This window comes from Mytilus trossulus, chromosome 4 (assembly GCF_036588685.1).
Source record: "Mytilus trossulus isolate FHL-02 chromosome 4, PNRI_Mtr1.1.1.hap1, whole genome shotgun sequence".
In the NCBI taxonomy this organism is placed as follows: domain Eukaryota; kingdom Metazoa; phylum Mollusca; class Bivalvia; order Mytilida; family Mytilidae; genus Mytilus; species Mytilus trossulus.
Window position 1 is genome coordinate 42,654,102 of NC_086376.1, and position 25,149 is coordinate 42,679,250.

Genomic DNA, 25,149 nt, shown 5'->3' on the forward strand with positions numbered 1-25,149 from the left:
ATACAGTAAATTAGGTTTACCGTTTTGCAATTCATGTCTGCATTTGGAACTATGGTTTGGCCGTTTTTCAATGTTATTTGCGGGCCGGTTGCCATATATTCACAAAGATCACATCTAGGGTCATTACATTTTGAAACGTTGTACTGTATTCCATTTGGGTCATAAAACTTAGCCCTTGTTAAAATCTTTTTAAGATTTAAAGGCTGTCTTTTAGTGTTCAGGATTTTTTTCTGTAGGGAAAAGCTTTTTTTAATCAAATGTGCTTTTATGATGTTAAATATGTCAGGATTTTACGGGTTATGAGTGCTTACAAACGGGATAAGTTCTGTATTACTCTCTTTACGCGCTGTGGACCTGAGTTCCGTCATTGGTATCGCTTTTGCCTCTTCTATTCCCTTTTCTATTAGTGGGTTTGGATAGTTTTGTTCTTTCAAAATATATATATATGAATATATAACTTTCAACAGATGAAACGAAACATGAAGACCCTTCATCACTTTAGAATAAATAAAAAAAGAAGAAGTTTAATCATTCTTATAATTTGCAACATTTATCAACGATTTGGCACAATCACCTTTGTAGGGATGATTTGGTTGGTTATTTTCCGATAGACTATGCGACATTGGTAACACATATAAACTTGAACTACTATTTCCCTTATATAAAACATGTGCACAAAGACAAAAAACCCAACATATGAAATTAATACCTTCATCACAATATTTCTGCATACTTTCAACCACTTCACTTGTTCACGAAAAAACATACACTTTACCGGTATAATATCACAAAGGGTTTCACTGAAAACGTTGACATCTGCAGGAAGTTAATTTTGATATCCTATCGACATCAAAATAGCAGTTGTTTAATGTTCTTCATGTAAACATATCGTTCATGGTTTGTTTCAATTGCCTCTGTAGTTTTTCATATCTTCGAATATCAGACCAATTTAAAGCCGTTTATGCATTCTACAGACATATTGAATACATAAAGTAACATTGATTGGCTGTAACATTCTGCAGAATATTAACATATGGTAAGAATTTTCTTAGCTTTCTTATTTCAAAGCGATATCAAAGTATAACAACATGATTAAGAGCTGTATAACAAAATATCTGAAAAGTTAAGTCTCATCTGGTTAGATGGATCATAAGAAGGAGATCTTTTACCCAAAATGAAATTCTACAAATCTTTGGTCCCTGAAAGCCATATTTGACTTTTCATCAGGACTAAAGTATCACATCAAATGGATATCCATCCATGAATTTTGCGTGGGCAAATTTGTTTAAAAAAAAGAAGAAAAAAAAGGATCAGCTAAATCACATACTTTGGTAATTAAGAACGATTCCAATCCAAATAAAGCAGTTCACAACTAACAAGTAAAAATTGTAATTAAGACAGCTTTTATGTGGCTGAAAATTATATGGACCAAATTGTTTTCAATACAGAAGGTGTCGAAGTTAAATGTAGAACCAGAATTAAACCCAAGTTATAGTTGAGTTCGTGCTACTTAATCTTTTAAGTTTTGTATTAGTGGTATGTTGAATTGTTTGTCTTTTCGTCGTTTGACTCTATGGTTGTGATCTGATCAGTTTTTATGGTTTTAAATTACGACTTTCACTGGGGTAAAGCTGATGACCGTAACTGCATTCACGGTCATCCCAAGATGTCGGATGAAAAATTAGGTCAGTATTTTTATTTTCTGTTAAGGTGTTTCTACATCATTTTCTTTACAAAGCATACTTTGATAAGATGTAAATTTATAAAAGATTCACACGGAAGTCACAAATCTCTACCGAGGAACGTGTATAAAACGGGAATTTGGATTTGAAAAATTCGCTAGGATGACCGTAAATCGTAATCGAGATGACCGTAACAGGATTAGCGATTCATAACAAGGCTGACCGTAATTGGTTAAAAGATGACCGTAAATTGTTAAGGATGACCGTAATTTATAAAGAATGACTAAATTTCAAAGGATTACCGTCAATTGAAAGAAATATCCATATTTGTATACTTGTTTTTTGTTGAGTTTGTCGCAATAGGGGCTCGGTTAGTTCTTTTTAACTATTTGACGTATTTTGAGTTTATATGAAAATGATAGTAAATAGTATAATCGATGTTGTGAGTATTTTTTGTCGAGCCTGCAACTTTGTTCCAGAAATCTTGACATAGGGATAGTGATGCGGCTACGGCGGCGTCGGCGTTAGTTAACTTCTTAAAAGCTTTATATTTTAGAAGGTAGAAGACCTGGATGCTTCATACTTTGTATATAGATGCCTCATGTTACGAAGTTTCCGTCAGTCACATGTCCAATGTCCTTGACCTCATTTTCATGGTTCAGTGACTACTTGAAAAAAAAGTTAAGATTTTTTGTAATGTTAAATTCTCTCTTATTATTAGTAATTGGATAACTATATTTGGTATGTGCGTACCTTGCAAGGTCCTCATGCCCGTCAGACAGTTTTCACTTGACCTCGACCTCAATTCATGGATCAGGGAACAAGGTAAAGTTTTGGTGGTCAAGTCCATATCTCAGATAATATAAGCAATAGGTCTAGTATATTCGGTGTATGGAATGACTGTAAGGTGTGCATGTCAAACTGACAGGTGTTATCTGATCTTGACCTCATCTTCATGGTTTAGTGGTTATAGTTCAGTTTTTGTGTTATGGTCGGGTTTTCTTATACTATACTATATGCAATAGGTCTTCTATATTTGGTGTATGGGATGATTGTAAGGTGTACATGTCTAGCAGACAGGTGTCATCTGACCTTGACCTCATTTTCATGGTTCAGTGGTTATAGTTAAGTTTTTGTGTTTTGGTCTGTTTTTCTTATACGATATGCAATAGGTCTTCTATATTGGTGTATGGAATGATTGTAAGGTTTACATGTCTAGCTGACAGGTGTCATCTGACCTTGATCTCATTTTCATGGTTCAGTGGTCAAAGTTAAGTTTTTGAGTTTTGGTCAATTTTTCTAATACTTTATGCATTAGGTCAACTATATTTGCACGGAGTATGGAAATATTTTATGATTTGACTGTCCCTTTGGTATCTTTCGTCCCACTTTTATGATCTATATGTCTGTTCAAAGGTTTTATTTGACCGTGACCTCATTTTCACGGCTTATTGCTCAGTGTTAAATTTTTGTGTTTTGGTCTGTTTTTTTCTGAATTTATAAGCAATAAGTCAACTATATATGTTGTATTGAAGAATTGTTAGCTGTACATGTCAGCCTGGCATGGTTCATCTGACCTTGACCTCATTTTCATGGTTCATTGATAACTGTTTTGATTTCTTGGTTAATGTTGAGTTTATGTGACAGTTGTAATAAAGCTTTATTTTTGGTTTATCAACATAATATCTATGATTAGTAAAGAAGGCGAGACATTTCAGCGTGTGCACTCTTGTGGTTTAAATGGACACTATAGACAATAGACACCTGCAAACAATAGGTGAATTTAACTGTGTAACTGAGTGGACCGTATCAAATGAAACTCGTATGTCTGTTTATTTTGCTATCTTCTGCATATTTAAAAAAAAATGCAACTCAAAACCAGGTAAGTTAGTTTTTTTTTCCCAAACAGACTTTATATAACTTTTACATATCTAAAGGTCCTGCCATGCTTTAAGGTTTATGTACCCTTCTGTAGCCATTTTTGTACGAATTTTTTAAACATCAATTGTGTCAAAACTACAGATATAATGAATAATAGATAGATTCCATTTTAAACATATACTATAGGGGAAAACTTGATGCAAAGCATTATTATTTACTGTTGCCTAGCATTTGATAGAAAAAGAGTACTTTGTGGCAAATAAACCAAGATTTTTATAGAAAATCAAAAGCCTTTTATAAAAAGATTTTTGTTATAAAATTTGAAACATAGATTACTCACTTGCTTTTCTATGATGAGCTAGTGTTTATTTTTTACAAAAAGTTCTAACCAACCTGTAAATTTCTAAATACCTCGTGCAGAGTAACTTAAGTCGAGCACACCCTAAAAGGTGTACTTGATTTGGTCCATATTTTTATTTGTTCTAACCAATAACTACATTAATAAACTTGTTTTAAGGAAATCAATGCTAGCACTGCATGCAATAATCCTATATCTATCGGTCATCAAATTGCCAAATATGTTAGAACAAGGATAAAGGCTGTGGATTTTCTATAAAATTTCCATATGTTTAGCATTGAAGCAACACAAGGGTACATAATACTTTCCTAGATGCATCAGTTTGTCTGTTCTCTTAATAGATATGTGTGTGTAAAAACGGCCATATTTTTCAATTCATTCAGATGAACCTTAAACATTATGAATATCCGGTAATTGAGCCCATGGGTATGGTTTCAGAGGAGCAGAATAAAATCTTGATTTGTCTTGATATATTAAAAAAAAAATCTGTTTTCTGTTTATACAATTTACAATGCTCCCCTTTAAAATTCGCTATTTATACAAGACTATTTCAGGATCTTTTTTGCTGGAGCTCACCTTTACTAGTTTGGTCAGAGTATTTTAAAAACATGTTCTTCTAAATTTATATTTGGCTTATAACCTTTTCCTAACATCATTTTAAGTTTTGTGACTTCAACTCCGAAATGTACGGACCGATATGCAGTATGACCAGTGTTTTCATCCAAAACTTATTTCCTAAAACTAAATGTTTGTGGACCAACACGATTGTCTATAGTGTGTATTAAAATGCTGTCTAAATTAGATGAGGTGAACTTGCAAGTGGAAAATTATTAACACATGTACGTATCTGAAATTAATAAAAAAAAAAAACCAACACCTGCAATGGTAGTTGAAACGATATAATATAAATGGCTGTACATCCATTGCCTTTTTGGCATTTTTAAAAAGCTGTATTTATTATATAAAATTAATAGAAATCTCAGAAATAAAAAAATCTTTTGGCTTGTAGTTGGATGCTACATATGACGAACCATGTATTTGAAGCACGTCTTATTTTTGTCTACCTTTATGATAATGTTGTCTTATAAATACGTCTTACACCAACAGGATTAATATGATTAATTATTTGATACAAAAAAGGTAATACAAATACGGATATTTCTTAGAAATGACGGTTATACTATGAAAGTTACGGTCATCCTTTATAAATTACGGTCATCCTTTCGAAATTACGGTCATCATTTTACCGATCACGGTCATCCTTATTATATGTTACGGTCATCTTGAAAATATTTTTAAGATGATTTACGGTCATCTTAGCGAATTTTTCAAATCCAATTTCCCGTTCTATACACGTTCCTCGGTAGAGATTTGTGACTTCCGTGTGAATTTTTTATAAATTTACATCGTACCAATGTATGCTTTGTAGAGAAAATGATGAAGAAACACCTTAACAGACAATACAAAAACTGACCTAATTTTTCGTCCGACATCTTGGGATGACCGTGAATGCAGTTACGGTCATCAGCTTTACCCCAGTGGACTTTGGTAACATCTAACTCTTGTGTATGGATTGACGTTTGGTAACATCTAACTCTTGTGTATGGATTGACGTTTGGTAACATCTAACTCCTGTGTATGGATTGACGTTTGGTAACATCTAACTCCTGTGTATGGATTGACGTTTGGTAACATCTAACTCCTGTGTATGGATTGACGTTTGGTAACATCTAACTCCTGTGTATGGATTGACGTTTGGTAACATCTAACTCCTGTGTATGGATTGACGTTTGGTAACATCTAACTCTTGTGTATGGATTGACGTTTGGTAACATCTAACTCCTGTGTATGGATTGACGTTTGGTAACATCTAACTCCTGTGTATGGATTGACGTTTGGTAACATCTAACTCTTGTGTATGGATTGACGTTTGGTAACATCTAACTCTTGTGTATGGATTGACGTTTGGTAACATCTAACTCTTGTGTATGGATTGACGTTTGGTAACATCTAACTCTTGTGTATGGATTGACGTTTGGTAACATCTAACTCTTGTGTATGGATTGACGTTTGGTAACATCTAACTCTTGTGTATGGATTGACGTTTGGTAACATCTAACTCTTGTGTATGGATTGACGTTTGGTAACATCTAACTCTTGTGTATGGATTGACGTTTGGTAACATCTAACTCTTGTGTATGGATTGACGTTTGGTAACATCTAACTCTTGTGTATGGATTGACGTTTGGTAACATCTAACTCTTGTGTATGGATTGACGTTTGGTAACATCTAACTCTTGTGTATGGATTGACGTTTGGTAACATCTAACTCTTGTGTATGGATTGACGTTTGGTAACATCTAACTCTTGTGTATGGATTGACGTTTGGTAACATCTAACTCTTGTGTATGGATTGATGTTTGGTAACATCTAACTCTTGTGTATGGATTGACGTTTGGTAACATCTAACTCTTGTGTATGGATTGACGTTTGGTAACATCTAACTCTTGTGTATGGATTGACGTTTGGTAACATCTAACTCTTGTGTATGGATTGACGTTTGGTAACATCTAACTCTTGTGTATGGATTGACGTTTGGTAACATCTAACTCTTGTGTATGGATTGACGTTTGGTAACATCTAACTCTTGTGTATGGATTGACGTTTGGTAACAAGTAACTCTTGTGTATGGATTGACGTTATCCTCAACTGTTATTTGGTATTTCTTCATTCTTAGTGTGATGTAACATACAATTGAAGTGTTCTTGTAATATCAAATCAAATCAAATATTTTATTGTCGTATTAATTTTACAATTTTTGACCAACATGTATTAACACAATAAATAAACATATTTACATACATATATAAAAACAGCAGCAACAGTTATAAAAACAAACAAGCTGTGCTGATGATTTTTTCAAGAAGGGTCCTAACTTATTTGTTTGTAAAGGCGTTGATAGATTTAGTAAATATTGAAGTTTGCTTCTTCATCTAAATCTTTTGTTATTTTTTTCAGTATATGTGTTCAAAACAGGCATTTCTTAGTGATTTAATATAATCACAATAGAATAAAACATGTTCCTCATCCTTTAGTATTTTACATTTATAACAAAGACGTCCCTCTCTTGGAATTTAAAAATATTTCCTTTTTCAATTAAGAGGGAGTGATCACTTAGTCTAAATTAAGGGATTAAACTTCTTATCTGAAAAATAGATATATTTTGATAAGATTCTAGTTTGAAATCTTTTTAAAGTTTTTTATATAAATAAAATTTACTTTTATCCTCAATGTTTTAAATCTTAGTTGCAATTAAATCTTCTTTTCTATTTTTCATTTTTAACTTTATATAGTTTTTTTTATTTTATTTTCATCTTTTATGTCCTTACAGGTAGAAAGAATATTAAGGTCAATAATAGTCCCTTCAACAATATTTTTTGCATATGTATAGCAGAGACTGTGCTAGAGAAAAAGATTCCTTAATCAATGAATTAATATCATTATTATATAGTCTTACTAAATATCAAAGGATTTGTGTTTTAATAAAACATTATGAGACATTCTTCCTAATTCAACTCTGGCTCCTTAATTGAATGCATTTTTCTCGTCAGTAGCAAGCACAATATCTGACTCGATAGACGTCTTGTAGATTGAATGTTTTGTCATTGAAGTGTCCTAATATGATAGATACAGCAAACGGTCAATGCATTGGTGGTTTTCAATTATTATTTAATCAAGGGTTAGCTGATGGGTCTTTTGTAGACTAAACGCGCGTCTGTGGTATTAAATTTTAAGCATGGTTGCTTTGATAACTAATTACACCACTGGGTCGATGCCACTACCGGTGGACATTTCGTCACCAGCCCAGTAGTCAGCACTTCAGTGCTGACATGAATATCAATTATATGGTCATTTTGTTTTATAAATTTCTTGTTTTACAAAAAAAATGAATTTTCGATTTACTAAGAATTTTCTTATCCCATGCAGAGATGAACCTAGCCGTATTTGGCACAAATGATTGGAATTTTGGGTCCTCATTGCTTTTCAACTTTGTACTTGTTTGGCTTTATATTTATTTTGATATAAACGTCACTGATGAGTTTTATGTAGAAGAAACGCGCGTCTAGCGTATTAAATTATAAGCATGGTACCTTTGATAACTATAAGCATTATAACAATTATCAACTGAGTCAGTGATGTATGAATGACGTTATATCCAAACCGGTACATAGTGTCTGAACACATTGCATCTGTATTACCGACCGTGAAAGGGCTGTATAGGCAGTCAAGATCGTTTAAAACTTCCATTTGGTGTGGCATCTGTCTGTTGATTGTATATGTTCTATCACAAAACTAGAGGACCGAACTATTGCGTTTTTTAATTTTCACTTTTATATTTTGTAATCTTTATCCGAAAAATGTGTTTGTTCGTATGCATGTAAACATTTTCTGAAAGATGAGAAAATTGCGTCAGAACCATTTCTTTAGCTTTTACTGCATCAAAATTCCCTTTAAAACCTGTTGAAGAAGTTTGTCGTATACATTTTTCCCCGACCGACAATTTGTTCCGTAATTGAACATTTAAAATTTAATTTATTATTGTTAAAGTATTTTTTGGACACGTATTGTACGTCAGTGTAAATAGTGTTGGTTAGTTATTTAAAAAAAAAAACATTTTATTTAGTCGTATTGACTAGTGCGACTTATAGGACAATTACTTATTAATATGGTTGCATCAAAGGATAGTTGTCATCCTTTTAACCATTTCTATTGAATTCACAATAAAAAAGAATTCAGTAGAGAAGTACTTTGTAAGAATCACATTTTCCGATTGAATGCATTTTACGATGTAGAAAGGAATAAGAAATTCGAAAATGTCCCACTTTTAATGAGATCTTGCCATAGAGTGTAATCAGTTGGAAGACAAACAACATACAGGGTATTTTCATGACATAATCTTTACTTGTCTCTTGTCAACAAATGTAGTTTCCGTTGTCTAGACCTATGAATTTGCTTTTTTACACTTGATTATTCTTACTGCTTTCTAGAAATGTCACAGCTTGGGTTAGAAATAAAACCAGCAGAAACAACTCGGGTAATTACCTTTACACATCGGCGTAAAAAAACTATACATAGACAACTGATATCCTATTTAAAACATATTATTTAAGAAGTTAGAATACGTGATTTTCAGTTGGTTCGTCTAAAACGAAATCTTAGTACGTTAGAAATATGTGAAATATCTGTTTATTCGGCTTCCTTAAAATTACTACAAGATATCTGTCAGTCAGATTAACTGTAATTGATAATGTAATAAACCATTGGGGTTGACACCGTGACTGATATTGATGACGTATCGTCCTACAAATTAGGGGTTTGATAAAGCCTTTGTAGTCGTGACTGATATCGTTATCATCACGGGTGATTGATTCAGCACGATTGTCATTGATTCTATTACACATACAATTTACTTGTACTTACAACTAAGTATTTAATATTCATTAATTATTCAAGGTTGATTTCTCACCTTATAGAAGGTCCTTTCGGAAAAAACCCAACTTTTTAATTTTCGTGCGTCCGAATCGTATCAACTACATTCATCTTCATTGATTATATTTCAAACATTTTAAAAGCTAGGAATGAACAAATTGGTTAATATACTTGAAGTTATACGACCAAATGAAAAATAAAAAAAAATAGCTGATTTATATATGGTCAATTTTGTTGGAATCAATTTGTCTGGACCAACAACATGAATCATGTTATCAGAAAATGAGATAAAAAGAAAACTATCAACTCATTAAAATTTTATAGAAGCGTTAACCTAATTTGTGTTTTTATGTAAGCGCTAACCTGATTAACAAAATAACTGGATATTATTGTATCTTATATCAAGGATGTGGTTTGTTTTTCCAATCTTTTGAAATTTAATGATTACAGTGACATTGTAGATTTCTATTCCATAAATATTTTGGCTTATTCGAGAAATAAGTATACTTTAAACGATTCAGTATTTTTCAAACTACTGCGGTCATGTCAGTACAAGTTTTTTTTCCAGATGGCATTGTCTTATATTGTCTTATATAATATTTTTGATACAGCAGAATACGATCTTTTATCACAAAAGACAGTGACATTATCTTGTAAAATAAAATCTATTTCAGAATCATTTCGTTTATGTTGAAGTTTCTATTTTACTGTAAAAACTTTCGATTTGATGAAAAGATAAATTGCATGCTCGGGCAAGACCGCCTTTTTTGCTGACAAGGAAAATGTTCATATTCCATCATAAATGAATACATGGATAATCTCAAACCACACAACGCTACTGGACTAGAATCAATTCCATCATTCAAACTAAAAGCTGTGGTACTCCAACTCGCTGCTTTTTTTTTTATAGATCTGTATCAGTTATAACTTAATATCTGAGACGTTGCACAAGCTTAAAGAATGAGAAAGTGGTTATCTTTTTCAAGAAAAAAAAACCCGAAAGATATTTAGCCACCAATTTTATAACAATTTCGCTAACCTCGATCACACGCACGGTTCCGGGACATACTCCATACCAGCATAATAGACCATTTTGGTAAATTAAACGTATAACCAACGCACCAAATGGGTTCAATTAAAAGCGATCATGCTAATCAGAACTATTTGTAACCATCGATGAAATTGCACAAAAAAAGAACGATCAACAATCAGTACAGTTACCATACAAAATGGAAATTCAAACATAAGTATATAGTCGGTGTATGATGTAAAAACAATTCTAAATTGAAAACAACGTCCAAACCTATGATTGCGTTGGATAAAAACCGCAATTTTTATACCAGTGCATGTAAAACAAATTTCGTTATTCGGGGTCTAAATACAGCTTAAACATCATTTTCTAAAAGACCAAAAAAGTGAAAAAGTATATTTAAACAAAACGCATTTGACTAACAGGTCGGACAACTGTTATTCTTAAAACTTGCTAAATGCCATTGACGATTGTCAAATAAATCGATCATAAGATGTAATAAATGGATCTTTTTATTATTTGATACCAAAGAGAAAACAATAAACTTGCGACAAAGATGGTAACCCGCAAACATGACGTGCTCAAATTTGTACATCATTTTCGGATTTCGACAATGAATGTCTAATCAGTGATGTTAGGGATCGAAATAGTATTTGGAAAGCCATGCAATTTACCTCAATTTAAGATATAATCTTGTATTTAAAAAAATCGAAATAGGATAAACGGATTATATAAACCGGAGGGAAAATATAATACAAGCCCTGAACTGAATTAATATAAACAAGTACAAATTGTAAAAAACGTTGAAACCTATGGTTGCGTCGTATAAAAATCGCAATTTCTATACCTGTGCATCTAAAACAAATTTCTTTGTAAAGAGGTTTTAATACAGCACAACCAACATTTTCCAATAGACCAAAAAGTGAAAGGTCTATTTATACAAAACTCATTTGACAAACAGATCGAACAACTGATGTTCTAAAATCCTGCTGACGGACATTGACGATTGTCAAATAAATTGATCACAAGATGTAACAAAATGGATCTTTATATATTCATTTAATCAAACAGAAAATGATAAACTTGCGGCAAAAATGGTAAACAATAAACGGGAGGTGCTAAAATTTGTACACCATATCCAGTTTTCGACAACAAATGTGTCTTCAAGGATAATATGGATCACAACCTTATTTGTTAGGCCATATAATGTAGCTCAATTAAGGATAGACTGGAATTTAATTTGAGTAGAAACAGCACGAACGGATTATATAAACCTGAGGGAAAATATAATACAAGCCCAAACGAAATATATGAAGTATATAGTTTTAATTTTATATTGGAGACGGTGTAAATTGATTGAAGGAGACTTATCTGTATTTCTCGGCAATGCGCACTGTTTGTGGAACCATGTGAAATCATGATTGAATTCGTTTTTTTATTTGTAGGAAGTTAAAGCAAAATGTCAAAGTATGCATTATTTCTGCATACTGTAGTTTCCCGGTAGAAGCTATAATAGTGCTTTATAGTTTGTGCATTTATAATGGTTCTTGTCATTTCAAAATGTGTAGAAGTAATAATATATAATTTTCTACCAAATCTATTCAGGATATATTCAAATACAACAGAAAAAAAAGAAAAGCAACCTCAAGTTTTGACTATACAATTACAAATACGCATCTGCTCTTTTAAAAAATCAAGCTTAACGTCTGCTTCTTCTAAAAATAAAAACATATTAAATTTTGTAACTTGTACTTGGGCAATTGTTACATTATAGTTCGTTTCTGTGTGTGTTACATTTCGGTGTTGTTTCTCTGTTGTGTCGTATTTCTCTTATATTTGATACGTTTCCCTCAGTTTTAGTTTGTAAACTGGATATGTTTTTTCTCTATCGATTTATGAATTTTGGACACCGGTATACTACTGTTGCCGATATTTAATGAGCAACACATATCTTATATATATATTTGAAATTTGTGAGTTTTCCTCTAGATTAATGTATCTGTTTTTCGGTCCTCAATGCTCTTCAACTTTGGTATTTGTCTGGCTTTTTAACTATTTTGATCTGAGCGTCACTGATGAGTCTTATGTAGACGAAACGCGCGTCTGGCGTATACAATTATAATCCTGGTACTTTTGATTACTATTCTAAGTTCGTTTTCTGTAATAATTGAAGAAGATTGCTCTGACAAGAGCATGGCATATCGTTCTTTTGTTATTTTTACTATTTTTATTTCTCGATTCATTCAGGAAGTTGTGTTCTTGTTTAATTATCTTTTTTTTTATAACTTTTAATCTCCCCATAAATTGGTCGACAAAAGACATTATTATTTAATTTTTAAATCAAAAGATAACCAATTGTGGTTTCTAATCTAAACAAAGCATCAATTTGTCAAGGACAAAAACGGGAAACACATTATAAAAAATTAGATAAACAAGAAAAAGAAAGAGGTAAATTTACCTAATTAAATGATTAATGGAAGCGGTACCTGATTTGGTTTTTAAGTAAGCGCTAACCTGATTAACAAAGTAAAAAGATGTAATTGTATCTCAAATCAAGATTGCTGTTTGTATTCCAATCTTTTGGCATTTTATGGTTACATTGACAATATAGATTGTTGTTTGCTAATTCGAGAATAAAGGATACTTAAAAAAAAAAAAATCGATTACATAATCGTTACGTTTATTTTGGAATTTCTATTAGACTGTGAAAGGCCTCGTAAATAAGTGAAAGTACAATGTGCGTGCTCGGGCAAGACAGTTTTAGATTGTCCTGGATATTCTAAGGAATAGAACATCTACGATTATTTGCGCATCAACAGGTTGTAATATACACGTATAAAACGTATTTCCAGAAAAATAGTCCTTAACTATTGATTCTGACAACCGGCGGCAAATACCTCTTTCTTTGACAGTCGAACTTCCTGTTTATATCTATGTAAAAGACGACAAGCGAGAGAAACCAAATTGACATATGAGACATATAAACCAGACAAATGTACCGCACATCAATCCAAATACCTTAATGTATTCAAATATAAAACAGCAATCCTTTACTCAGACAGCGAAGTATTAACACTTCGAAACTTTTGCATAGGAAGTTATGACCTCTCCATTCCTATTATCAAACTCGATTAAATAATGCACTGAATTGACAGCACCGTATTAGCATTTACTTCTATTCAAGTAAAGGCAACAGTAGTATACCGCTGTTCGAAATGCATAAATCGATTGAGAAAAAGCATAACAAATTCGTGTTACAAACCAAAACCGAGAGAACGCATCAATATAAGAGGAGAACTACGACACAACAGAAACACAACACTTAAATGTAACACACACAGAAACGAACTATAATATAACAATGGTTTTTTTCTTGACTTGGTACAGGACATTAAAAAAATTGTGGGTTGAACCTGGTTTTGTGGCTAGCCAAACCTCTCATTTTTAAATCTATATTTTTCAAAAAAATATTACCAACTAACTGTATGAGCGATTTTTATAAAATAGATACCAAAAGATGTAAAAATGTCTGAAATTTTATTGTTTATTCAGTCATAATTTTCTTGAGTTTTGTTTTCATCATCTGATAAGTTAAACTCAAATGCAATTTTTTACGAATTTAATTTGGTTAGAATGATAGCAAACTTTTCAAGTTTGTTTTTTTCATTGTGTTTATCTCGTCAGAAAATTAAAATGAGCATGAGTAATGTTATAACCAAATAAACAATAAAACTTCAGATATTTCTACATCTTTTGGTATCTATATTTAGAAAATCGCTCATACAGTTACTTCGTAATAATTTTTTGAAAATTATCGATTTTAGTTGAAATGATAGGACTTTTTTGGACTGGGAACTCACTTTTGTCCAATGACTGTACATATGACGTTTTATAACTTTTACTTGGTGCGTGTTTAAAAAGTAACAGGTTTTGTCAACTGTTCAGGAATTGAGATATTCCCTCTACATTAATGCATCTGATTTCTTCATTCTTTCGCCGTGTCAAGGATGTTTGCTCCTGCTGTTTTTGACTTTTTGTCAGATATTCAGAATCCTCTGGTTTTATTCATATACTGCTTATACAATTTTTTCCGCTAACCTCTACTTTTTTTTACAATTTTAGAACACATAGTTTAAAAAAAACATTTTTTGACATCAAATAAAAACCTTTGTTATTTTTTAACTAGTTTTTGAAAGAAAAAAAGGAGCCCAAAAAAATGTCGAATGTGTAAAAAGTCTAAAGAAAATCATTTTCCTACAAATTTTCAAATCATTATATAATAAAAACAAGGACAGGGACTTATATTCTTTTCCAGCTTTTTCAGTACTTTTATTTATAAACCATCAATTTAATATTGGTCTTTTAAAAAGCTTGATATTTGAAAACAGATGCAAACAACCTTAATAAAGAAGATCGATCATACAAAAGCACGACGTGCCGTTCTATAACTTTCATTAATTCTTATGTTTCAACTTCACTTTGATTTTCAATAATCTGCACAAATATTGCTTACAATTCCTTACATACGCACCATGAGTTGCAAGAAAATTGAAACAAAAAACTTGTACAAGATTCATGTGCAAATTACGTTGCACTTTTCAAGCACAAACTATATTGAAATTAATTAATTTGGTATCGGCTTTGACTGTGTGAAAAAGCAATAAAATATTTAAATTCATTAATTTTGGTACCAAATTACTTTACTCAAAATAACCTTTTTGATGTCTTAAATATGAGACGTTTCTCTTTTGCTAACACCTTGGTTTGCCATTTAAATTATAATTTGATTTGCATTTTTCATTACCATAAGTTCACCGTAGCTTATTGCTTTCGTTACAATAAAGATAATTATGTTTCTCACTGAAAATTCATAATGTTTGGTTTTATTTATTTTCCAAACCGTATCAAATTGGTGTTTGTTTATTTCTTACTATTCCTCATCTTCAAGCAGGTTCTGTTTGAATCTCATCATTTCCAATTATAAAATGATGCATTCGATCGTTTTATACAATGTTTATCATAAAAATGTATCGAGTGATCTGAATAAAAAATAACTAAATTAGCCAATGGTTAAGAGGGTGATACAGCAAATTTTACCCCTTGAAAAGACATTGTCAACATTTTCGTCGACGCAGTTGGCAATGTTTTTTTCACGGAAAATAATCTGCTCTATCACCATATTAGCTATGTATAACATTTTGTATTTATATATTTATCTCTTTACCAGTATAACGGGACAGTTATTTTGATATACAAGTGCTTTGGTGTTTTGGAGTATGATCTTTTCTAAATCGGGGTCTTTGCCGAATGTATGACAATTTATGTTTTCTTATAACTAAGAAATTTGTTAACAATTAGTCATATACGATTTCGCCTGTATCAATAATGTATAGCATCAGCCGTTAAAGAATATACTGGCTTGAAAAAGTAAATGATAAATCCTGGATTTCATTGGTTAATTTGCACGAGCGAAAAATATAGTTTTTGAATGCGAATTTGAAAAAAAATGCCGATTCTGTTTCGTCTTAAGTATAACTTCGTGGTTCTTTGACATTTACCGCAATCTTATCTGACTGATAAAGATGATAATTACCTCCCTTGTCAGTCATTTTCAACTCGCGGCTAAAAAGATTTTTTATGTTATAAAACCAAACAAATTATCGCCACTGACGTCAACATAAGACTGAATAATTAACTTATACAACTGAATTAACCAACTTAGAAAATATTTTCTTGTTATAGGAATAATAAAAGATGAAGAATATTTTATTCCAATAATTAGTTAGTAAGGCCCGAAGGACATAAAAACTTGACATGACAATAACATTATAATTCAAGACTTTTAAGAAAAACCAATCAATAAAATCAAGTGATATACGACTTTCTTAAGACAAATATTTAAGCAGCTTAAGTCTCTACAATACACGATACAAGAAACGTTGATATTAGGTTAATAATAGGTTCTTTCCGACAACAAAATGTCATCAAAGCGGACATCGAACTCGTAAACCAATAATCAGTGCACTTTTTGCATCTGGCAGTCATTTGATCCCAATAAGCCGTCTGTGATAAAAGTGTACTCTTCGGGAAAGTGGTAAATGTACATAAAAAGACTGCATCTTAACTATTTTGTTAGCTGATTAAAAATGTGTCAAAGGAATTTGATATATATATAGGAAGATGTGGTGTGAGTGCCAATGAGACAACTCTCCATCCAAATAACAATTCAAAAAATAAACCATTATAGGTTAAAGTACGGCCTTCAACACGGAGCCTTGGCTCACACCGTGAGCTTGATATGTACATAATGTAGATACAGGAAGACGTGGTGTGAGTGCCAATGAGACAAGTCTTCATCCATGTAACATTTTATAAAGAGAAAACCATTACAGGTCAAGGTATATATACACGTGTGTTTGATATTGCTATTTGTTTTGCTTAACAGAATAGTTTTGAGTAGCAGACTGCATACTTGCTGTTTATATTAGTTTCCTAAAGGAGGAGAAATTGATTACGTTTGATATCAACTTATTTGAATTTTATTCAACAATAAACGAGTCTTTAGCGAAATTTGTATTGTAATCAAAATAAATAACGAGGGCTGATAACAATTGATATCCAATTTTCACTTGTTGTTTAACCTTTTTATCTCATGGTAACTTCTATCTTCGTCCCGGTGAAATATTTTAGATTTCCCAATTTTCACACTAAATCAGACATTTTGAGGTGTTGAAAGATGTTGACACCAGATGTTTTTATGCGCTTCAGAATGGAATAAAATTTGATAATGGGGAAATGGAAACTTCGAAAACCATGGAACTTTCCAACGAACACAATATTCCATGATTTGCAGTTTCTTCATTCCGGTCAATTAATGTTGCCGAATCTATCTGCCTCACGTTTACTTTGTAATATATATTCGTCTTGGACATCTAGATGACGCTTTATGTCGTTTGATTTTTTATGTTGTTGATCTGCTAAGTAATTCACTTATATCCCACATTTACATTTATTCATTTACCAGTTACAGTGATTTTTATTACTGGTATTCTGGATGTTATACTACTTTGTATTGTATACATATGAATGGCGCATCAGTGGTCATGTGGAAATCTAGCTGTCTAGCATCACTATGCTCGGTATACTGATATTCTTTTGAAAGTTGTAATAATTACAAAAATGTTGTTTTATATAAGGAATGTCAATGCAGAATTTTGTGAAGTTATCAGAAGCCCAGTTGTGCTGGTACGATATAACAATTTTCTTTAAAAGACATTTTCAATGACAAAATTGTAAATATGTTTTGAAGAAAAAAGATCTTTTCCTTTTTTGAATACATTGAATACCTTAGGTGGGTTTTGCTAAAAAATATTTTTGGTTTTCAACGATTCTTCTGCCTTTCGGATATAAAAACAACCACAAATATTAAAGTTTTTGAATACATTGATACAATTCAGACTAAGTTGTTCGGTGTGAGCCAAGGCTCCGTGTTGATGGCCGTATTTTGACCTATAATGATTTACTTTTTTCAAATTTTTATTTGGATAGAGAGTTGTCTCATTGTCACTCACACCACATCTTCCTATATCTAATGTTTTGTGAACACCCAGTTGATGTGAGTTGATAGATTTAAATTGTTTATGTAAAAAAGTTACCGTTATAGTATTGCCTTCTTCTTATAAACAAATCCATGAGTTAAGTGCGAAAAGGGATTGTTTAGTTGGAATAACTGCATATTAAGATAATCTGTAGAACCAAGAATGGTATATTAAATGCCAATGCTTAAGTTTTACCTTTGATATTATTGGGACGTGTGTGTCATATATGCTTTTGATAGTTTCATTCGTAAAACATATACATATATTTTAAAAGCATTTGTGATGTTGTATTGATTAATTGATAAATACTTACTACCCATTGCAATCAGTGGTCACATTATTCTTTGGAATTTTAACTGTTTCAACAGATCTGGTTTACCCTGAATGTCGACAACAGTTGTTACCTGGATTTGTTTGTATTATTGATCTTTCTATGTGCCAATGTAGCACATATTCTGATCTTTGTCTGTCGGTTGTTTGTGTCAAATTTGGCTTTATAAATATTTTGATATGAGCGTCACTGATGAATCTTATGTAGACGATGCCACTGCTGGTGGACGTTTCGTCCCCGAGGGTATCACAAACCCAGTAGTCAACATTTCGGTTTTGACATGAATATCAATAATGTGGTCATTCTATAAATTTCCTGTTTACAAAACTTTGAATTTGTCGAAAAACTAAGGATTTTCTTATCCCAGACATAGACTACCTTAGCTGTATTTGGCACAACTTTTTGGAATTTTGGATCCTCAATGCTCTTCAACTTTGTACTTGTTCGACTTTATAAATTGTTTGATATGAGCGTCACTGACGAGTCTCATGTAGACGAAACGCGAATCTGGCGTAATTAATTATATTCCTGGTACATTTGATAATTATTTAGTCTGATATCTTTTTGGTACTCAACACACCATGTGCCACGGGTAAAATAGGAAGTGTTTTCCCTGCAGGAGCAACTGTGTGCACCCTTGAACTAAGTTGGGTTCGTTTTGCTTAATTTTAGTTTTCTATGACGTGTAGGTTGACTAACTCATCTATCTGTTGTGCTTCGTTTTTGGCTAAGACGTTGTTCGTTTTTTTTTGTCTCTCGACTTTTTGAGTTATGAATGTCCTCGTATTATTTGCTGCCTTTTTTTATTTTAACTTCCTGGTCTTTTTAAAAACATGTTTTAAATTATATGTACTGTTCTGTTTTCAAAGGCTGGAATTACATGTTATATCTAATAATTATAACTTTTAACCAAGCTAAATGCTAATTCAAACATACATCCAGAAAATATTTTTATTCAACATTAAAAGCATACTGGTTGTTCAAAATAATAATACTATTTTTTTATATTTCACAAGAGAAGCATACATTTGGTTTTTTGATATTCTTTTGAAGAAGAAAAAATGAAATAAACAAAACCAGCAATCTACCAAAGCATAAACTATAAAATACAATTCCATCAAAAAGGTCTAATTTTGTCACATAATCATATAAGAAGGTTGTCTGGTTTAAAACCAAAAACTGCGAGATGAATTCCCCTAGAGAAAAAGGAAATAAATGAGTTATTACGAACTAAAACTGTGTCTGTTTATTTGTTCCACAAGTTAATAAAATATATTTCTTTTTTACATTTTAATTATCTTTTAATTGTTTAATCGTTTGCTTAAACAATAAATACATTGTTGATTTTACTATCAAATCACTTATTAGGAGTCAATTTTGCTGTTGAAACCCTGGTCATTTTTAACTTATATATTTAGTGGTTTGCATTCATGAGACAATCTTTATACTAGTTTCATACTGATACCCTTTTTAACAAAAAATATTCAAAAAAATTCTAATATAGAAAAACTATTTAAACAACAGTTAGTTATTGTAAAGGAATAAACAACATTTCTAAATTTAGATAACTGTTTCGACATCTAACTTATCTAAAATAATACTTGTTTTCCGGAAAATGTCTGGACCTTCAAAAGTAGGCTTAGTCATACAAATGTCGATAAACAATAGCATCTACTATCTAAATAATAAGGTACATCTACACGCTGACGGAAAGTGGAAAAAGGAATAAGACTTTCGTGCTCAGTAAATGTTGGAATGAAATAACATACAAATAACCTCGATGTCATTTGGTATCTTATAGTGAGTTGTCTCATTGCTTGACAATCAGACATGTACAACTTTTTAAAAAAAATGTTTTAACCTTAATTTAGTTACAGAGAATCTACTTAAGCGAGCACTTTCGGCATTAAACACCTCAAACTATGGAATCGTTATAAGATTTTATGAATATTGTTACACTTCTTATGATTCTATTTGATTGGCATTTTATTCTTTCAATAGGAAAAAAGTTATATCACATAAATACTGAACTCCGATGAAAATTCAAAAATAAAAGTCACGTATCAAACGGATGCATTACAACTGACACATTCCTGACTTGGTACAGGCATTGTCTTATGTGGATAATGGTGGATTAAATCTGGTTTTATAAATAGCAAAACTTCTCACTTGTATGACAGGCACATGATGTTACTATTTTATTGGATGGTTAAAGTTTTTAAATGATAACACGGTTTCTATCAGCTGATTACGCCTCCTAATTTGCTCACATAAACAGTTTACAATGTAACCATATAAATTCCTGTGTCTTTTTTATATGTTTAATTGTTCTCCACAAGTCACTTAAACGTACTATTTCAAAAATTAAAATACTTTTTTGACAACTACGAGAAATTGTAAATAATCAAAATCGCCGACCAGAATAAATTTAACACCTAATCGTATTACTAACAAATGTCAGAACTATACCTATATGTTGTCGAGTAATTTGCTACATTTACTGCATGGTTTTTAAATTAATACATTTCACAACAAAGTCACAATAAAATACACAAAACAAAGTATGTTGTATTATCATTTTCAATGCCACTAAAGTTTTATCTTTTGAACACGTCGTTATCGGCATTTAAGATGCTATAGAATTATAGATTATCGTTGATTATCCCAACGAGATTGATTTTCTCGCTTGAGCTGGTACAGCGAAAGCGAGAAAAGCAATCGAGTTGAGATGACCAATGATAATCTGTTTATCGCTATTTTATCTATGACGACGTTGTCAATTTCAATGTCAATTTCGTTAGCAACGCCACGTGGCCTCCTTAGTTTCTAGCGATAATTTATCCATATCAAGCGAGAAGCATGATATGAACATTATCACACAAAAAGATCAAAGGTAAAATGCACAAAATAGCGATAAAAAGTATAACATAAGAACAAGAACACCCTACAGAAATTCAGATTCCCCTATCAGTCACACTTCAATCGTTTATACTTTCGAAATACTGTATGAATTTCTATTAAACATTTGGCTGACCTGTTTACTCTCAAAACATTTACATTTACTGTAGCACCTTCAGTTTATGGATTATAAAATATATAAAACAAGTTCTTAAATTACAATTGGAGTTCATTGACACTTGTATAAAAAATATATAAGGCATATCTATCTAACCGGGTAGAAATTTTACAAAACATACTCTGATCTCGAAAAAAGTTCTTTAAGGTTCTTCACTGATATTTCCTATTTGTCAAACGGTCCTTTTTTGGGCTGTAGTCAAAATATAATTAACATGTTAAAAAAAGAATAGAAAAAGTTGGAATTGATAGCACACAATTGCAAAGAATCGTTCCCGAATAGAATATCATAAATTATCGATACATTGGAATTATGATTCAAGCTTAATGACAGCACATTGCGATCTAAAGTTCCATTCAAGTTAATTATTGAGAAAGACTTAGACATTAACATGAATAGTTGTACATTTGTTCTATTATTGTAAAGAGTTTGTATTTGTTGATAAATATTTGACAAATGTTCTGGTGGGTTTGGTTAAACAACTCGCTAAAGCTTATCGGGAGATCATATGTGTATAAACTTCAAGAGTTATCTTTTTCTGTTAAATCTTCAATCAAATAATGAACTTTCATTGGCTACATGATTATATTACTCGTATTACCTAAATGTTTCTTATATGAAAAAAGGGCAATCTCTGTCATACGAAATAAGTTAACTTATATATATATATGGAACAGTCGTAAAGTTTCGTAGATATTTGAATATGTACGTAAATTTCGATGTCCATCGTGAAAGATGATTTAAAGAAATTTTATGTGAATTTAAATTTAAACGCAAAGGAATTTGTTTTTCTTATGATTAATTTATAGATTAACCTTTTCAATTTCTTGATTTGCTTGTTGATCAAGATTTTGAACCGTAATCATACCATATATATTTTTTCAACATCATAACATGTAATATTTCGAAAGGAAGTATTGAATAACATCTGTCACAAACAACACAAATTTAGAGGAATTTTGATTGTTTTAACATGTAAAGATCACCTTTACTAAATATACTGTCCTCACTAAGTGTTCTATACGTAGGCTGGCAAAGACATGCTACTGGTTGAGGTACAGGAGAATGTATTCTTTTTGACAGATTTGACCAAAACTCGTACTTTCTCCCGAAAACGCCTGTTCAACAACCAAAACATGACAGGATTGATAGCACTATGTGCATGTCCAAGCCATAATGTGAAGAAAAGGAGGATAAGGACAAAGTCATCTGACAAATCAGATACAAGAGACGCAATGTTATAAGGCAACCAGCACAACATGAACACAATGATGAGAATAATGATCATTCGGGCAGCTTTCTTCCTGGAAAACAATCCACGTGTACTTGTATCAGACCCTTCACGTGTCATGTCCTTTGAACAGAGGGCGCGTCCAACATGCGAGTAACAGACGGCCAGAGTTACACCGGGAATAAGAAATACCACAAACAATAAAAACAAAACGTATGCTTTACGATCTCGCTCTTGTGGCCATTGTTCGATGCAAAAGTCGACAGACGGCAAGCTATCCAATTCAATAGTGTCGACCGTTTTAATGTACAGCAATGGACCCATAAACAAGACTGATATAATCCACATGGCTGCGATCATGATCAGGCATTGTCGCTTTGTCATGAATTTTCTTGATGCCATCGGATTTTGAATAGACAAATATCTGTCGATGCTCATTGCTGTTAGAGAATAAACACTGACAGCAACTGCTACTCCTGAAAGATAAAACAGAATGATCATGAATAAAAGTAAGTATGGTGAATTCGGCAAAGAGACGGCATTCGTATTAATTCTTTCAATCATTTAAATACAATTTTACAAAATGCTTCTGGTTTAGGATTAAGTCTGTCAATGTTTTATAAAGGTAATTACCGGTAATTATCAATTATTTTCCTGCAAGCAAGATTTTGGGTTTGAGCGGTTACAAGTTGTCATGTATTTCAACGTAAAAACTTAATTCTTACAATATTTACGCCCTGTATGATGTTTTTCCGACTAATTATTACTGCAATGCAAAATATTAGGCGAAGTAAACAAATTTAACACTGACATCTTTTTTTTTAAGGAATCACTGTAATATTTTTTTGTTTTTATGTCTATGAAGAAATAACATAAAAAATGAGGCCCACACTAATTAACCCGAAGAGCGTGTTATTTAAAAGTGTGAACCGTATTTTTAATGTTATGTCGAATATACAGAACACGTATTACAGTCATTCCTTCTAATTTTATTCTAAATTCCATTCAAAACTTGATTTGATCAAGACAAATCCGCTGACGACGTCACGGTCACATGACAAAATTATGTCTACGAGCTGATAGATAAAATACTGTCAGCAAATCAGAAGACGTATTACATCCAAAATAAATTATATTATAAAGAAATGCATATAAGATACGATACCGACCGAGGGCTGAATAGCCAGTCTAGGTTAAACACTTCCACCATCATACGATACGCATGAATGAAAATAACACTTTATAAATTCAGTGGGTCTGACGCGCTTTTATAGATTTGCTATAATCAGGAATGCTCGAAAATTTGCAGCCAGGGATGTTTATATACGTACAAATGTTTAGAGCTATATGATCTTTCCATGTATATTAATACAATTTAGTTGAACATACATTTTAGTCACCAATCAAACAACTAAACTTCAATGTCGTTATTTGAATAAACCATTCAAGACAGTAGTTAGTAAAATGTGTAATCAAAAGAAAGTTCAAAACTTTTTTTGTTTTAAACATGAATAAAAGCGAAATATTGAAATGATAATTCGGTGTCAACAATCATTTTGATTAAAAAAAGAAAAAAAAGATATAAACACCGCTGAAGTTTTATTTGCTTGATAATCAATAGGTCTACCTCATTTAGGACCTTAGGCATGCACTTCTTTAATTTGACTATTAGCTGGAGGTGAGTGATCCAGGTGTTTTGTATGTTTACATTAAAAATAACACAAGGCAGCCAACAGGTATTATAACTCTTTACCTGATTCGAGCCGCTTAAACAGGGGAAACGACAAGTAAATATGTATACCGTCTACATGTGAAAGATATTTCCGATATATCGATGCCATATCCAGGATTTAGAATTTTGTTTGTTTTTGTAATGCCGTTTTTTTTATTTTATTATTTTTTAATCAACGTTTCCAAGGACAAAAATTAATGCCACGAAAGAAAATAAATTGTTTTTATTTTATTTGTTAATCAGTATTCTATTTTCGGTTTTAATCTTAGACTCCACTTTTTATATCTTCCTGTAACACATGAATGACATATTACTGGCTATAACGACATGAAAGGTACATTAATTTATACCATACTAATTAAGGACGAACACGAAGACGTCATCAGTGAATGTGAAATTGATCAATCTTAAAAAAGAAAAAAAGAAAAAAAAACCTATAAAAATAGTACAAATCTCGTTTATCAGTTTTTGTGCAGTGACAATGTCAAAACAATTCAAATGATATGACTATATTCGTATTTCAAAGCTATAATACTTAAGGTTTTAAATAGTATTTCGTAATATAGTTGAAGGTCAGTTCTAGCTGTTGAAATGTGTTTATACATTTGAGAATAAGACATTGTAATGCTTCATTTCTCTTGCTTTAGTAGAGTAATTTACACTCATTTGCTAGTATAAAAGATTCCTATCCGGAAGGCTTTTAACAGGCAATGATATCAATAATATCGTGTACTAAGTAA

The 25,149-nt window shown here is 31.7% G+C and overlaps 1 protein-coding gene across 1 annotated transcript in view; it reads right to left on the reverse strand.

The window, feature by feature from the left end:
* Positions 1-20,219: 20,219 nt before the first annotated feature.
* The window catches only part of LOC134715321 (QRFP-like peptide receptor), a 114,515-nt gene continuing 109,585 nt past the window's right edge, over positions 20,220-25,149 (reverse strand). Inside the window, exon 3 of the mRNA XM_063577431.1 lies at positions 20,220-23,153. Within this exon, the coding sequence (XP_063433501.1) occupies positions 22,465-23,153 (689 nt within the window). The 3' untranslated portion in view covers positions 20,220-22,464. The remainder of the gene's footprint in view (positions 23,154-25,149) is intronic.